Raw genomic sequence first — 17,952 nt, 5'->3', positions numbered from 1 at the left:
CATTGCCATCTGCTGTATATGTTCCCCATTCCTTGCAGCTTGGCCAGTGAGACTCCTGTTCATCCGTGCCTAGGAGGAACAGGTCGTCTTACCCTGCTCCTAGTTCCAGGGCTATCCTGAGGGCTAATAGGGACCCTAGGTTCCGGAGTATGAGCCCTCCTACCATCAGGGTTGGCTCATACAGCTAGGAGTCAGGGTCAGATTTAGGGATGCTATAGGAGGTGACCTGCTCCCTGTTTCCTGTCCTGGCCCAGCAGCCACTTATTATTGACACTGCACGGCTGAGGGTTTCCCCCATCCTCAGCCGTGACAGTTAGGTGTATGTATATTGTCATCTGGTGTAATCTTACATTGCATTCTTAATTATATGTATTTTCTAGGCCTCTATATATTATGCTGTAATTTCCATGTACACCAGCAGGTGGCAGCAGTATGTAGCAGGATCTTAGCCAGTTTAGTATATCTAGACTGGAATAGTACATTCCAGTCTAGCTCCCCCCTCTTTGAGGAGGTGTGGAATGTTTCCACATCCTGCCTCATGGGGAGGAAAGGAAGTTCTAGTTAGTGTACCAGCCCCCCTGCTAGGGGAAGGCTGTGTTGGTAGGAGCTCCCAGTTATTGGGATCCCAACCCTGAAGCCAGCCTCGGCTGAGGCCAAAGATCTCCATTCCCAGACTGAGCCTTCAGCCTCAGTGCTGGTAGAAAGCAAGCAGCACCTCCAGTCCTCCAGGAAGAGCATTCCCTGTGAGCATAGCTGTGAGTACAGATCCAGAGACCAGGAGAAGCCAATTTCCTCCTCAGCTAGTCAGGCCCATATCAAGCAGAAGACAGACAGAGCAGAAGATAGATACCTGCCAGATTCTCCAGGCATATGATCAGAAGCAGAAGAGATATTGATCCCTGCCACATATTGCCAATACCTGCTGGGACCCAAGACTAATGCTGTACGTCGTATGGATTTATGCTGCCATTCAGTAAAGACAAGTTGGATTATATTATCAGTCTGGATCTCATTTACTGCTACCAAAGTTCCTCAATTACTCCTACTAGCAACACTCAATTTATTGCTAGTGAGCCAGGATCCAGGAGTCCAGCCATACCAAGGTAGGAGACACCGTTGACATTACACAGAGACATTATCCCCACTCTGGCATTCCTCACATGGTACGTCAGTTATAACATCTTAAAGGGCCCTGCAACAGTACCCTGCGCAAACTTGGCGTGACAAACAAATCATAGACTTTTATACATATATCCTGACCCACTGCATAACTGGCCACCGTACCACGATCCTGCTCATTGCACACACAGGACATCAGCTTGATGTGACATCGCCTCTTTCCACAAATAAGCTCTTTTCTGTGGACAGTTTAAGGCCCTTCACATCAAGTGACAAAGTGGAGCACCTTTGGACTGGTATAGAAGTGCAGAATATCTCAGGACGGTAAAATATAAATGCAAATAAATATAAATAACAATGCAAAAGTATAGTAAAGGGGAACATCAAATCAGAGAGTCCCAAAATATACATAAGAAAAAGTATAAGAAACACAGCTCTAGGCTGCTATCAGCAGTGTGGGGGTATAGTCCCGGTGAAATACCAGAAGAAGGATATACAACTTTCCCCTGCACTTGACGGTTCTAGCTGTGTAGTGAAGAATCAGCCCAGTGGATAGGGTGTAGTGAAGATTCCTTGCCGTTCCACATTCCTCCGAGGCGAGTTCCGTTAAAGTAACAACTTTTTGCCTTCTTCCAAGGTTTTAATGGTATATGCAGTGCCATCTTTAGTTATCAGGATCTTCACCGGGTATCCCCAGCGGTACAGGATATTTCTTTGTCTCAGTGTGGTGGTAACCGGGGCTAACAGTTTCCTCTGGCGGAGAGTTGTAGAAGAGAGATCAGTATAAAGCGTGACGGCTTGGAAGGGGTCTGGCATCTTCTGAGCAGCTGACAGTATGGCCTCTTTAACATGAAAGAAGTGCACTCTAGCTAGTGTGTCTCTAGGTACCGTTTCCGCCAGATACGTGGGTCTAGGGACCCTATGGGCTCGATCTATGATCAGATCTTGAGCTGACAAATTAGGAAGCAAAGACTGAAACAGTTTCTGTATATAGGAGGTGATACCAGACGGCGGGACTGTTTCTGGGATTCCCCGCCGTTTAATATTGTTGCGCCGCGAGTGGTCCTCCAGGTCAGCAAGTTTAGATTTTACGGCATCTATTAAGGCATCTATTATGTGGCTAGCTGTCCCTTCGTCTGGGTAGGGGGTGTCCACTGTGCTATTTGAGCTCTCAGGTGTTCCCTGCCCTGTCCCAAGCTATGGAGGTCAGGTGTGGATGTTATCGTCGCACTAGGCCCAGTATTATGGCTTTACTTCCTGCTCCAGTTCATGAGCTGTGGCGTCGGCACTCTCAGTTAACAGGGAGGAAGTCGGCATGACCCGGTGCACAAACATATCTGAGGCCGCACTCACTGGTCATGGCTGTATGGGAGGCGAAGGGAAGTGCGCCAAGTCTGGTGGAGACGGAGAGGAGCGCAGTGAGGAGCACGCTGTGCCGCCATCTTTGCCTCACTCCGGTTAAAAGAACTGCCTCAGGTCCGAGTCCGGTTTGTGCTGTGTCCTGCGGGTTTTCCCTATCTCGGCGGGGTTCCAGTAGGCAGAGGGTGGAACTGTTGCCGCTGCTGTGTACCCTAATCAAGGGTGTAGGTGCTGGGCTGATGGCTTAACTCGTCTCTGGGTGCAGGAGCGCAGAAATCATGGGGCCATCTTCCTCCAGTGCCTGCCCACGCCCCCCATAGTTTGAACATGAAGACAGCAATCATGTTTATTTATTTTTATATGTAAAATTGGGAATGGGAGGTGATTTAGGTTGTTACTATTTTAGTGTTTTACTGTAATCTCAAGTCCCCTTTGGGTATTTTAATATGTTATCCTATAATTGCTTGCTCAATAAACGTTTAAAAAAAAAACACTACTGCAGTGTACGCGATTTTTACAAGCCGCCTGTCAGGCCATGACTCGGGTGGGGGGAGAATTTCAAATAGTTACATAAGCAACTAAATGTAATAATAATAAGTAATTATTTACATCATATCACTTTAAAGTTGCAAAATCTTTAAATATTATAGATCCGAGATGCCCAACCTGCAGGCCTCCAGCTGTTGCAAAACTACAACTCCCAGCATGCTCGGAGAGCCAACAGCTATCAGGGCATGTAGGTAGTTGTAGGTTTGCAACAGCTGGGCATCCCTGTTATAGATATAGCAGCCACCAACACAACCAGTGTAGCTTGCTACAGCTTAAATGGGGTTATCCCATGAAAATATTCATCCCCTATGCACAGCATAGATGATAACTATCAGATAGTGGGGCTATGACTCTGATACCCCCAGTGATCCTGAGAAATAAGAGCCCCCTCTCTGAATGGAGCAGTAGTGTGAGGCAAAGTAGACAGCTCTCTGTTAGATCCACAGAAGTGAATGGACTGATGTGCACACCACTGCCCCATTCATAGAGGGTAGTCAGAGACCACTCGTTTTTGGGATCGATGGGGTTCCCAGCGGTCAGACCCCCTCTATGGTCCGATGTTCAGCACCTATCCTGTGGATATCTGACATATACTTTTCACGGAATAACTCCTTTAGTGTAGCACATCTAAGCTACGCCCAGTCACTCAGAAGGAGAAACGGCTGCACCACAAACATTCGGCGCACTATATTAATACCACAGCATCGTGCACTGCTAAACGTTCATTTAGCAACCGCTACAGCTTGTACCTAAAGTAGAATATTGTACAATTTTGAAATGCATCATAAATTATGAAGGGAACATTTCATGCATCAATCAGCGACTCCTGCGCTGTTGCAAAATATGAATCTTCTTACATTTTGCTCGTCTTACCTCCATATTGTTGTGTTTTCTAAGAGAGCAGATGATTCTTTATGGCAGAAACATCAGGCTAAAACTGTGCTACAACCAAGGACCTTGGAGACATATACATCATCTGTACCATCTGCTTGTCACTAGGGAACCATGGCTACAACACATAGCCAGCATAACAAGCGTTCGGAACTGAAATGTTGACTTCAGCGCACCTATACTTTACTGTATACCGTATAGCTTAGCAAATAAATAGCACTGATATACAGTAGCAGATGCTAGTGGTCAGGTGGATCAAACCTACAGCAATGATTGCTGGACATAAAAGTCCAGATCACAAATGGCTGCTTCCACTGTGTGAAAGTGATGATCACATTTTTATCAATAACCAGGCCGATACAAGGCGGTATTGAGTCTTGCACATGTCACCACTGCATGCAGAATGGGTAAAGCTGACATAGAAAAGGATTCGGGGATATTAATTGCACTCCATGAGTAGTCTTACGAGTGATGTGTAAAGTGGCAGAACGATGTTCTTGTCATCCGCATTCTTGATGTCAGGGATCGTCTTTCTTTCAGGGGGGGCAAGCACATACTTCTTCAGGACATCAGGATTTAGGGGCCAAACTGTGCTTTATTGTGGTACGACAGCAAAACAAACAAACAAATCCAAAATAAACACCTTGCCCGTCTGGGCTCTACCTAAACAGAATCATATCCCTGACTCACCTAAAGCACCGTTCACACACGCTAATCACATGCGGCTTTCTCAGCCTAACAGTCCCTCCAGGCTGTAACAAGTCCAGTACCTTTATGGGGAAGTGTGGCCAAGTAGTCCTCCCGACTCTGGCCTTGTGACACTCGCTCCAGCAGGCGTTGCTGGGTCCCCCAAACTTCGAGCTATCACACAGCCCCGTGGCCTCTCAGCCTACCCGATTCTCCACAGGTCTCTGCTCTAGTATCACACTCTCTCTTCCCAAGAGTTGAAAAAAAACTTTAAAAAAAACAGGAGACAGCACGTCCAAAGTGGTGGAATTGCATCCGGATTAAATTCCACCACTTTGGACGTGCTGTCTCCTGTTTTTTTTTTTGTTTTTTTTTCAACTTTTGTTATTTACGCTGAATTGGGGGTATTTTTACCTGATACCAAGGAGTGCTGTCCATCCCTGTTTTTTTGCTGACTCTCTCTTCCCAGACTGGCACACTGGGAGGTGCTTTATCTCATCCTGATTAGAGAAGGCCTCACCTGGGGATCCCTTCCTGCTATGGAAAACCTGCCCCGGAAGGCAGGGGGGTGGATTGGGAGGTCCCACTGCCAAAACCTACCATCCCAATCCAAGTAAAATCCAGCCCTGAATAAATAAAGAAAATAGCTCCAGCAACTATATTTACTGAGGCCAGCGTCATTCTGGATTTCCCCCAACTCAGCCAGTTGAGGAACCTGGGAGAGATATATCCCCCTTTCTGCATTTTACAGTTCACATGGCTACACCCATGATCTGCTTTGGCAGCAGCTGCCTGACACTGCTTTTTTTTTTTGTCAAATCTTTATATATTTTCAATTGTCAGCAAACATAAAGACAATGGTAAATGAGAAAAACTCAAAACAGTAACTGCTCCATAGTAAGCATAGCTGGTCACAAGATTCAATTACAAAGTTACATGCAAGGGTAAGCTTTAGTAGACAAAGATAAAGACCATAGATCTAGGCACACTTAAGCAATTTACATTCGACTTAGTACATGGCTCAATGATATGCATCTAATAAAAAACAGATTCTACCTGTCACATAACTAATCACCATGGATCCTATCTTGGTTAAATCCATCATGAACACCCAGAGTACATAGACTCAACATAAAAACCGTTGCAGAGTATGTATATGAATTACTCCCCTACTTTCCATCAGAAATAGAGTTATACCACTCCTTCCAATTACTCCAGGCCAATAGAAATTTATCATGAGTTAGAGATTCCCAGCTAGTTAATTCTTCCAGTTGGCATATCTCCTGGACCTTGCACATCCATTCTCGCAAACTAGGTGTTTCTTTGGATAACCAATATTTTGGTATTAGCAGTTTAGCAGCTGCAATTAGTTGTGCCGGCAACGAGTGCGCTGCTAATTTGTAATTACAATCAGGCAAATTGAGAAGAGCTACCGATGGGGTGATAGGTGAATTTATTTTGCACTTTATTAGAGACCATGTCCCAAAAACTCTTAATTGATGGGCAAGACCACCAGATATGGTACATGGTCCTCTAGTGTATTCAGAATGCTATTATTTTCCCTTATAACCATGTTATAAGGGAAAATAATAATGATCGGGTCTCCATCCCGATCGTCTCCTAGCAACCGTGCGTGAAAATCGCACCGCATCCGCACTTGCTTGCGGATGCTTGCGATTTTCACGCAACCCCATTCATTTCTATGGGGCCTGCGTTACGTGAAAAACGCACAAAGAGGAGCATGCTGCGATTTTCTCGCAACGCAAAAGTGATGCGTGAAAATCACCGCTCGTGTGCACAGCCCCATAGAAATGAATGGGTCGGTATTCAGTGCGGGTGCAATGCGTTCACCTCCCGCATCGCATCCGCGCGGAATACTCGCTCGTGTGAAAGGGGCCTAACTGTCTAAGAAGCGCAGGAAAAGCTGCCCTAGGGTTAGAAAGTAATAAAAGCATGTCGTCTGCAAACGCCGCCACTGTATGCGTTTGGGAACCAATACTAAGTCCTTGTATTTCTTTATCCTGTCTAATAGCCTGTAAAAAGGTTTCCAAACAAAGGATAAATAGAGTTGGCGATAACGGGCAACCTTGCCGGGTCCCATTCCGGATGTTGAAGTGAGTGGTGAGGTTGCCATTAATGCAAATTTTCGCTGTGGGAGAGGAATACAGGGACAGCACAGCGGTCACAAATTGAGGAGGAAACCCAAATTTAAGTAGAGTGGCTGCCATGAACTGCCAGTCCACTCTATCAAACGCTTTTTCAGCGTCAGTACTTAAAAAGGTAATACTTTTACCATGGGATAAAGCGTATTGTTGGGCTTGTAGAACCCGGAATGTGCTATCCCTGCATTCCCTGCCCCCCACAAAGCCGGATTGTTCTGGGGAGATCAAACCTTTAAGTAAGGAAGAGACTCTAAAAGCCAAAACTTTTGCCCATAGCTTGACGTCTGCGTTAAGTAGAGAAATTGGCCTGTAGCTAGATGGTAAATTTGGGTCCTTACCAGGTTTCGGCAAAACCGTGATATGTGCTTCCAAAGACTGCTTAGGCAATGGAGTACCGCTTAATAAGGAATTAAAAAGGGAAACAATATGAGGGCCCAGTATTGGTAGGAATTTTTTATAGTAAGCTACTGTCAGACCATCGGGTCCTGGGCTCTTCCCTTTGGGGCTTGATTTTAGGACCTTCTTAACTTCCTCTAGCGTTATTGGGGCAATTAAGATCTCTTTCTCTGCTGTTGATAGTAATCTTAGTACCTGTAAATATGACGCTGTCTTTTCTTGTCTGATTCGTATCGCTTCACTAGACTCGTCTTTCCGCAAATTATATAAATCATGGTAGTACGTAGTAAACACCTTAGATATCTCCTTGGCGTCAGTGGTTATCGTACCTTCTTGAGTCGTCATTTGCTTAATAAAGGTTTGCTCTACTCGCTTTTTGATCATAGCAGACAAGACTTTGCTGCCTCTGTTCCCATGAATGTAATGCTTGTGTTTCATTCTTAGATACGCTTTAGAAGCTTTAATATTAAGTAATGACTTAAGTTCCTGCCTAAGAACCACTAATGTCTCAAAGTCTTTTAATGCTAAAGATTTTTTATGAGATCTTTCTAACTGGAAGATACGGGTCAGTAATTCTGTCATTTGTTTTGTTCGTTCCTTCTTAATGTGTGAGCCTAAAGCAATAAATTCCCCACGTATAACCGCTTTGTGTGCCTCCCACGTAACAGCAGGTGTAGTGGCAGTATTCACATTAAGATCAAAGTACTCCTGCAGTTTACGTGAGATCGCATCTACCTGCGATTGAGTATCTAATAACGTATGGTTTAATCTCCATGACCACTCTTTCTCTCTTAAACTAGGAAGCTGAATAGCACAGTAAACCATTGCATGATCAGATATCGTTATGCAAACTATTGTAGCAGACTGAACTAAAGTCAGGCAATTCTCCCGGATCATGAGGTAGTCCAATCTCTGATAGGATCTATGAGGGTTTGAATAAAAAGTATAATCCCTTCTATCTCCATGAATTGACCGCCATACATCTAAGACCTGGACGTCCTGAAAACGTGTCTGCAGAGACTTCAACGCCCTGAACGAAATAGCTGACCTCTTGGATGAAGAGTCCAATAGCGGATTCAGAGTTAAATTAAAATCTCCTCCAATTATCATCCAGCCAAAGGCGAAGGCAGCTATTCTGTCCAGGGTTTCTAGTAGGGATCGACCGATATTGATTTTTTAGGGCCGATACCGATAATTTGTGAACTTTCAGGCCGATAGCCGATAATTTATACCGATATTCTGGGAATTTTCATTTTTGAGAAAAAAAAAAAATTCCTACACAAATCTGCTGAAAATTAATATGTTTATTGTTAATGTGTATTTTTTGGTTTATTGTTAATGTGTATTTTTTTTTTATAAGTCTTTTTCATTTATACTTAATATTTTTGTGTTTTTTTTTTTTACTAACTTTTAGCCCCCTTAGGGACTAGAACCCTTGTCCTATTCCCCCTGATAGATCTCTATCAGGGTGGATAGGATCTCACACTGTCCCTGCTGCTCTGTGCTTTGTGCACACAGCAGCATGGAGCTAAACATAGCAGCCAGGGCTTCAATAGCGTCCTGGCTGCCATGGTAACCGATCGGAGCCTCAGGATTACACAGCTGGGGCTCCGATCGGAGGAGCAGGGGAGAGGGGATCCTGTGGCCACTGCCACCAATGAGTAATACTGGGGGGGGGGGGCGCACTGCGCCACCAATGTTTTTACTATTGGCCGGGATTGGGGTGGGGGCGCACTGCGCCACCAATGATTAATACTGGGGGGCTTGGGGGGGGGGCGCACTGCGCCACCAATGAAGATAAGTCTCTCATTCATTCATATACAGGAGGCGGGAGCTGGCTGCAGAATCACATAGCCGGCTCCCGACCTCTATGAGCGGTAGCTGCTATCCGCGGCACCTGAGGAGTTAACTACCGCGGATCGCAGCTATCGCTCATAGAGGTCGGGAGCCGGCTATGTGATTCTGCAGACAGCTCCCGCCTCCTGTATATGAATGAATGAAAGGCTTATCTTCATTGGTGGCGCAGCGGCCACAGCCCCTCCCCTCCTCTTGTCTTCTCTTCTGTCATTGGCGGCAGCGGCAGCAGCAGCAGCACAGGGGGAGGGAGACACTGCTTCCTTCTCCCCTGTGCTGCGAAGGGAACACAGAACGCGCTGAGAGCAGCGCGTTCTGTGTTCCCCATACGTTATCGGTATATCGGCAAAATAGATGCCGATACCGATAACGTTCAAAATCCTCAATATCGGCCGATAATATCGGCCAAACCGATAATCGGTCGATCCCTAGTTTCTAGCAGCCAGTGTACAGTTTTTACATTCGGAGCGTATAGATTGCACAAGGTAATTTTTGTGTGACCTATCTCGCAATTTAACAAAAGGTACCTGCCCTCTGGATCTGACAATTGAGAGTGGAAGGTGAACGGAACATTCTTTTTAATTCCAATACTGACTCCTTTAGATGTGGATTTAGCGGAACATGAATGGTACCAGTAATGATAGGCAGAATTACCTAGATTAGGTATATGGTGAGTTGTAAAATGTGTTTCTTGCAGCATGATTATGTCTATCGCCGCTTTTTTAATAGACCGAAAAACTTGGCTCCTTTTAACAGGGCCATTGCAGCCATGTACGTTGTAGGTAGCAACATTAAGTACTAAAGGTGCCATTCATGTGCCATAAAAAGGAAATAGCAACCCTGCAAGCATAAGCATGACCAGAAGGTGGCGCATACAACATTTGGTGCATCAGAAAAACAACAATAAACTTTGTGCAAACCATGCGAAGATGAAATATCACATGAATCCCAAATGGAATTCTGTCTGATGGGGGGGGGGGGGGGAATCAATTATCATCAAAATTCCCTGATCGGCCTAGATTCTTACATCAGCCCGTTTGGGCAACTGACACATGGTGAATAACTACCCATTATTAAGCATAGGGAAGCAACATATTCAAACAATGGAGAAAGCGCTTAAAACTGTAAGCTAACAATGGCATCGCAACAGTATAAATGACCAGGGACTTAGAGTAAGCCCGAAGGGTTAGCTTCATTAATAATGTTACCCTGAGGGTTAATGTCCCCTTATGCATACACGACCGTAATTAGCAGCATATCGGTCATAGCTTCATGCGTCCAACTCTCTGCTTGCTGCCTTCCTACTTCGTCCGCTTCTCGGCTGCTTCGGCTTCAACCAAGGTGAGGTCTGTGGTAACGGTGGTAATTCCTCCTCAGAAGGGACTGAAAGCCAGGAGGGGACATCAACAGGTGTCAGATCTAGCATTTCCCAGACTGGTGATAAGTCTGCAGGTGTTCTGACAGTAAACCGACGGTTCCCTGCTGTTAACAGGATGCCAAACGGGAATAGCCACCTGTATGGAATCTTAGAGGAACGGAGCAGATCTGTTAGCGGTTTAAGCATTCTTCTTTTTTGGAGTGTAGAAGCCGCCAGATCCTGATAAATTTGAATGCTTCTCCCCTGTAGATGTATATCTCCTTTTTCCCTTGCTTTTTGTAGAACCTCCTCTGTGTCCCTGTAGCCTAATATGCCACAAATGATGTCCCTGGGGGTTTCAGAGGATCCAGGCTTAGGTCGCAGTGCTCTATGCACTCTTTCAACTGTAATGCCTTTAGCTCGTTCTGGGCCTAGCAGAGAAGAGAAAAGCGAGCCCATAGTATTCAACAGATCTTCTTTTTCCTCTGTTTCTGGTAGTCCTCTAATTCGTATATTGCGCCGCCTGCTTCTATTCTCCTGATCTTCCATCTGGAGGAGTAAGCTATTCATGGCTCTAGTATGCGATCCTAGCGAGCCTTTAACTGCCGTGTTAAAAGATAGCATGGCATCCTGTACCTGTTCTAGGGATTCAACTCTATCTCCAATATGGTGGACATCCGCCTTAATAGTAGCCAGGTCTGCCGCGATCGGGGCCAGAGCTTTGTGAAGCGCTTTTTCTAGAAAGTCGCCAGTAAGTGCCGCCGGCTCATTCCTGGTTTGCGATCCGCTCACCTCTCCCTGTTCATCATGCTGTGTGTCGCAGCTCGGATCACCAGAGGCTCCTTCATCCCCATGCCGCTTCGGCGCCATCTTACTTGCACGTGCGGGTGTCTGGGGAGCCGACTTCTGAAAGTATTTCTCCATGTCAGAATGCTGTGGCGGATCCCGTTTCTGATCGGCCGAGACTCTAGCAGGCTCTTTGGGTTGAATCTTCATCCCGACTCTCGGGTAGTGCTGTTAGATAGGCTGAAGTAGTAGCGGGAGCTCCGCTCTCAAGCAGCCGCCATCAAGCTCGGTCAGGCCACGCCCCCCTGACACTGCTTTTTATAGGTAGGTTCACACAGAGTTTTTTGGAGGAGATTTTGATGCAGATTTTCCTGTTGAAAGCCGGAGGTAAAACCCAACGGATAAACTCTCACAACCACGGATCTAAAACCTGCAGTGCAAGTCAGTAAATTCTGCATGGTTTCTTCACAGTGTGCGGATGAGACTTCTGAAATCTTGCACTTTAGGCTACTTTCACACTAGCGTTCAGAGCGGATCCGTCTGATGTTTCATCAGACGGATCCGCTCCGATAATGCAGACGTTTGCATCCGTTCAGAACGGATCCGTCTGCATTATTACTTAGAAAATTTTCTAAGTCTGAAAGTAGCCTGAGCGGATCCGTCCAGACTTTACATTGAAAGTCAATGGGGAACGGATCCGCTTGAAGATTGAGCCATATGGTGTCATCTTCAAGCGGATCAGTCCCCATTGACTTACATTGTAAGCGTGGACGGATCCGCTCGCCTCCGCACGGCCAGGCGGACACCCGAACGCTGAGCTGAGCGCTGAGCTGAGCGCTGGCAGGCGGATGCATTCTCAGTGGATCCGCCTCCACTGAGAATGCATTAGGGCCAGACGGATGCGTTCGGGGCCGCTCGTGAGCCCCTTCAAACGGAGCGCACGAGAAGAAACCCGAACGCTAGTGTGAAAGTAGCCTTACTTGTACTGTAAATGCCACAGCATCTATGCCACGTGTGGCTGCGCTCGAATGTTTGTTTGTTTTTTAGCAGGGAAAAGAGCAGGCACACCACCTTCTGGAGAAAAGTGTTTGACTGTTTATCCAGAATCAGGAGTATGAATAAATATTCCAGCTATAATGCTCAATACAGGATTTAAAACTCAATAATAGTTCAAAAGATATCATATAATAAAAATATAAATATAGACAATAAAAGTCACTAAATAAAAGTCACTAAGTGACAATTCAAAGGGTATTCAGAGGTCTGGCGCCCTCATAATATACGGAATTCAATGTATACAGTCTCCTGAAACATGCCACAACCGTGGCAATAAAAAGGTATCCGGCTGTAATATCGAGGTAAGCGCCACTGTTCTCATCGACCGCCCAATATAGTCTGATGAATAGTTTCCAAGCCTATTGAATTGTCTCGGTGAGACTCTTACCACTCCGTAGTGTTTATAGTTTATAGTGATAAGAGTCTCACTGAGACAATTCAATAAGCTTTTATTTAGTGACTTTTATTGTCTATATTTATATTTTTATTATATGATATCTTTTGAACTATTATTGAGTTTTAAATCCTGTATTGAGCATTATAGCTGGAATATTTATTCATACTCCTGATTCTGGATAAACAGTCAAACACTTTTCTCCAGAAGGTGGTGTGCCTGCTCTTTTCCCTGCAGGTGACCCAGTGAGCAGTGAACCCACCGTTATCCTTCCATCTAGGTGTTGAGCCTCCCTACTTGACAGTTCTTTGTTTGTTTTTTGCCTTCCTCTAGATCAACATGGTATTTTAATAGACTGAACTGGATGGGCATTTTTTTCCACCTTTTTATATTGATACAGAAGGCAACCATTTTTGCCAGAAAAGCTTTCTGAGGCTACAATTGCTAATTTGTATGTACAGATGGGCTTCAAAGAATTGTGCCATGGAAAATATTCTACCTTTTTCATACCAGCATCTGGATCTGAATACTTTTGTAACTGCATATAATAAAAAATTCTGTATAGCCAATGAGCTATTCAATAAAATATATCTGTATAGCGCCATCTACTGTTTATTATTTTCCTCACTTCCTGTCCACCTGACTGAGGTGCTCGAACGCGCTCAATTTAAATCTTCAACTGTTACCAGTTCTATCTTGTGTCAGAAGCTGTGGCAGGGAAAGAGTAAGGCCCCATTCACACGTCCGCAATTTCGTTCCGCATTGCGGACCCGTTCATTTTTATGGGACTGCTCGATATGCGACCCGGCTCCAGAAATGCAGACCCGCACTTCCGGGTCCGCATTTCCGTTCCCGAAAAAAATAGAACACGTCCTATTCTTGTCCGCAATTCTATTAGTGCCGGAGATGTGAGGGCCGCAAAATGCGGAACGCACATTGCAGGTGTCCGTGTTTTGCGGATCCGTGTGACGGACGTGTGAATGGACCCCAACAGCAGAAAGGACACACCTCCTGAGCTACCAGCCTGAAATAAATCTAGTAAGACAATTGGAACAATGAATGGGGAGATCTCTGGATCCATGTGAGGTGCAGGGCCGGTTCTAGCTTTGTTAGAAAGAGATTGTCATGTCCTATGTGATGTCTGATTTTCATATTTTTACATCAATTACGGCATAACCTCTTTAAGTTGCAGATATGGACTGGGTAACGCTCTAGAAAATCCTACACAGGTCTCTGTACTTTCAGTATATTAAGTTATAAAGTTACTTGCTTACATGTTATGAGTCTTCTGTTCGCTCTGAATATCCATCTCCACACTAGACTTTTGTTGTTCCAGAGCCTCGATTCTCTCCTGACATGACTTCAGTTCTTCCCTGTGATAAAAGGTAAAAGAACATAAGAAATATATATTTTTTAAAAACAAACTTATTTTTTTAAATGACAACAGATTATATGTATCACAGAGAAGTCTAATCAATCCAATCATTAATATTACTTTATGTTCCCGTTATTTCTACACTTTCTTGTCTCCAAGAAAGTGGGATCAAACATAAATCACTATATTTGGAGACTGCAAGTAGCAGAAAACTATTACAATAAAGCATTGATTCATGTAAAATCCCGCCGCATACGAATGTTTATACGGCATGATGTGAACAGCATGCTCTAACAAAACTGACAACAGCAGCTCTGAGCATAAAATGTGATGGATGGGAGGGTCGTGGCTAGGCTGCTGAGAGAAATGGCCGCTTGAGAAGAGAGCTCCAGCACCAAACAAGCCGACTAAAAGCTAGCAAATCCAAACACAGCACGGATCTAGCTGCATTGTCCGACCCCTACATATGCCTAATACCCTCCCTGACATCATGGGGAAGTCGAAGCGGCAGTTACCCAGACTAAAAAACGGCAATCTGGAAGATTACTTTGAGAGAGGAAGCACCAAAGATGGCGCAGGTCGTCTTCACCCGCACCTGCACGCAACGTGTCCTTCTCGCAAACATCGAGATCCCCATCATCTCAAGCACTCTCCAGTGCACCTTTCCCGCTGGACGTCGCAACACCTCCCTTACCTCCAACACCTCCCTTACCTCCAACACCTCGCTTACCTCCAACACCTCCCTTACCTCCAACACCTCCCTTACCTCCAACACCTCCCTTACCTCCAACACCTCCCTTACCTCCAACACCTCGCTTACCTCCAACACCTCCCTTACCTCCAACACCTCCCTTACCTCCAACACCTCGCTTACCTCCAACACCTCCCTTACCTCCAACACCTCCCTTACCTCCAACACCTCGCTTACCTCCAACACCTCCCTAACCTCCAACACCTCCCTTACCTCCAACACCTCTCTTACCTCCAACACCTCCCTTACCTCCAACACCTCCCTTACCTCCAACTCCTCCCTTACCTCCAACACCTCCCTTACCTCCAACACCTCCCTTACCTCCAACACCTCCCTTACCTCCAACACCTCGCTTACCTCCAACACCTCCCTTACCTCCAACACCTCCCTTACCTCCAACACCTCGCTTACCTCCAACACCTCGCTTACCTCCAACACCTCCCTTACCTCCAACACCTCCCTTACCTCCAACACCTCCCTTACCTCCAACACCTAGCTTACCTCCAACACCTCGCTTACCTCCAACACCTCCCTTACCTCCAACACCTCCCTTACCTCCAACACGTCCCTTACCTCCAACACCTCTCTTACCTCCAACACCTCCCTTACCTCCAACACCTCCCTTACCTCCAACTCCTCCCTTACCTCCAACACCTCCCTTACCTCCAACACCTCCCTTACCTCCAACACCTCTCTTACCTCCAACACCTCCCTTACCTCCAACACCTCCCTTACCTCCAACTCCTCCCTTACCTCCAACACCTCCCTTACCTCCAACACCTCCCTTACCTCCAACACCTCCCTTACATTCAACACCGTATGTACTTACGCTGACCTATAAAAGCAGCAAATGTTGTCTATGCACATGTTAGATACCTGTTACTGTTATCCTTCCTTTACTCTCTTCTTACTCAGAATTTTTATCAGTAAGCTCATTTTGATTCCAAAATTGAGATCTCAAGATCATTCTTACACCAGTGAATAACTATACTGCAGTGAACATGTAATACATGTTCGTATTCTCAAGGACATTGTACTGTTTGTCTTTTCTGAAGTGTGAACATTCAATAAAAATAATTTACTCTTAAAATGTGATGGATGAGAACTTCAGAGTGCTCAGGAGAAATCACCCGACGGCGCTGAGCTGCAGTACCCAAGAATGGCCACTACACTAAGTAGAGAACTGTGATCAGGGGTGCACCACCAATGAGGCCAGGTGAGGCGATCGCCTCAGGCAGCACCAAGTAGAGAGGCAGCCGAAGGGCCATGGGCTGAAGGGAAGGTTTTAGGTTACGAAATTGGCATTGGGGAGGGAGGGGCGCCCTTTTAGTTTTCGCCTCAGGCAGCAGAAAGGCTAGGTGCACCCCTGACTGTGATGTTCCAGTTCTGTACACTGTTTCCCGCCACAATGGCAAGCTGATGGGGGAAGAGGGGTGTCAAACCTATGGATTGGTCATCAATATCTATACCCTGGAGAATCCCTTTAATATACAGGTATAATGAAATGCTCTCCATAAATCCAATAAAACATGTGGATGGAACACAGACATTTCCAATGCTTGAGTCCTGATTATGTGTAGTGTTAAGGGCCATACTGTATTGGTACCGCTGGGGCTAGATAGGCCGGGACAGCCCCTCTACTGCTCTGTGCCATAGGCTACTGCCTCATTACCCTGTATAATTACTGTTTTTCCCTGTTCCAAAGTCATGGACTTTAAATGTGGAAAGCCTTGTGCAAGCGTAGCTGTCAATCTTTCTAATGAGGCCTGAAGTTCGGCTGAGATAACTGTAGGGAATCCCAAGGAATTGCCACAGAATTTAATTACTTGCAGTTGCATTATGAAATCACATACAATATATTTACTGCTTCCAGACCAAAATCCCATACAAGAACACAAACCTGACTTTCTGAATCATTAGTTCTTTCTCCTGTTGAAAAATGTCCAGCAGGTTTAGCTTTTTCCGTAGTCTGAAGGCCTGAACATTATCGACGCGTCTTGTATTTTTAATCATCTCATCCCGATCAGTAAACTGTTCACTGGACCTGGACAGGAGAAAACACAGAAATAAGCAGAAATATATGTAGTCACTCTGAAGAGAGCCTGTCAGCTTTCATATTTTTATCATAATACATTACTTGCAGAGGCCTTAAAGGGATGTCCCAGGAATTTCATATTGATGGACTATAATCAGGACAGGTCATCAATATGAGATTGGCGGGGATCCGAATCTTGGCACTCCCACCGATCAGCTGTTTGAGGAATCCGCGGTGTTCACCGCAGCTCTGGTGAGGGTTAGGCCTCCCAAAAATGTGTGTCTGCAGTCAATCTTGTTGGCGCACAACTCAGAGGACACCATTTCATTATTAAACCCTTAGTGACATCATTCATTTTAGCCTTAAGAACCAATAAAATTTTCCTCTTTGTGTTCTAGCAGTCATAACTTTTTCATTTTTTCTTCTAAATTTAGTTTTTATTATTTTGTGGGGTTAGTAGTAACTTTTTTAGGAACCATTTTGGGTATATATTGTGTATTAAATAACTTTTATTCTTTTATTTTTAGGGGGAAAGATAAAAAAAACTGCTATTTTTACATTATTTTGTGGATTTTTTTCTTACAGAGTTCACTGTGTGGTAAAAATAACATAATTTTATTATGTGGGTCACTACACTGACAATAATGCCACATTTCTATATATTTTGACCGTTTTTTTTCTCTCCTCCTGCAGCCTGTCAGCTCTGCAGCTTCTCCCTCTCCTCCAGACTGAAGGGGAAGGGGCTGCTTTAAAGGGAACCCGTCATCAACTTTTATGCTGCCCATACTAACGGCAGTATAAAGTAGAGACAGGGGAGTTGATTTCAGCGGTCTGTCATTTAAAAGAACTAACATCACAATCATTGCAGACTGGGCCTGGAAAAGAGTCACTGCCTCCTGAGAAGAGTCCTGGTTATTTGTAATCTCCTGCTCTCTCTGCCCACCTGCTGATGACTGACTGTCTTCTACCTAGTTTTCTCCCTTTCTCTCTAGGAGAGAACTGACAATCATCAGCAGATGGTCGGGGGGAGCAGGAGATTAGGAATAACCAGGACTCTTTTCAAGGCCTGGGCTGCAGTGATTATGAGGCTGGTTCTCAGCAACCACATACTTTTATCTCATCAGTGACACATCGCTGAAATCAGCATTTCTGTCACTACTTTATGCTGCCCTCAGTGAGGT

The 17,952-nt window shown here is 45.2% G+C and overlaps 1 protein-coding gene across 1 annotated transcript in view; it reads right to left on the bottom strand.

Annotated features, from left to right (window-relative positions):
• Window positions 1-17,952, bottom strand: part of CFAP74 (cilia and flagella associated protein 74) — a 219,403-nt gene that overhangs the window by 189,129 nt on the left and 12,322 nt on the right. The window contains exons 4-5 of the mRNA XM_040427569.1: window positions 16,637-16,780; window positions 13,885-13,983 (exon numbers count right to left, since the gene is read on the bottom strand). Of these exons, the coding sequence (XP_040283503.1) occupies window positions 13,885-13,983; window positions 16,637-16,780 (243 nt within the window). The remainder of the gene's footprint in view (window positions 1-13,884; window positions 13,984-16,636; window positions 16,781-17,952) is intronic.

The sequence above is a fragment of the Bufo bufo genome, chromosome 1 (assembly GCF_905171765.1).
Source record: "Bufo bufo chromosome 1, aBufBuf1.1, whole genome shotgun sequence".
Taxonomy (NCBI): Eukaryota; Metazoa; Chordata; class Amphibia; order Anura; family Bufonidae; genus Bufo; species Bufo bufo.
Note: the sequence above shows the minus strand (reverse complement) of the source record. Positions and strands in the feature narration are given on the sequence as shown.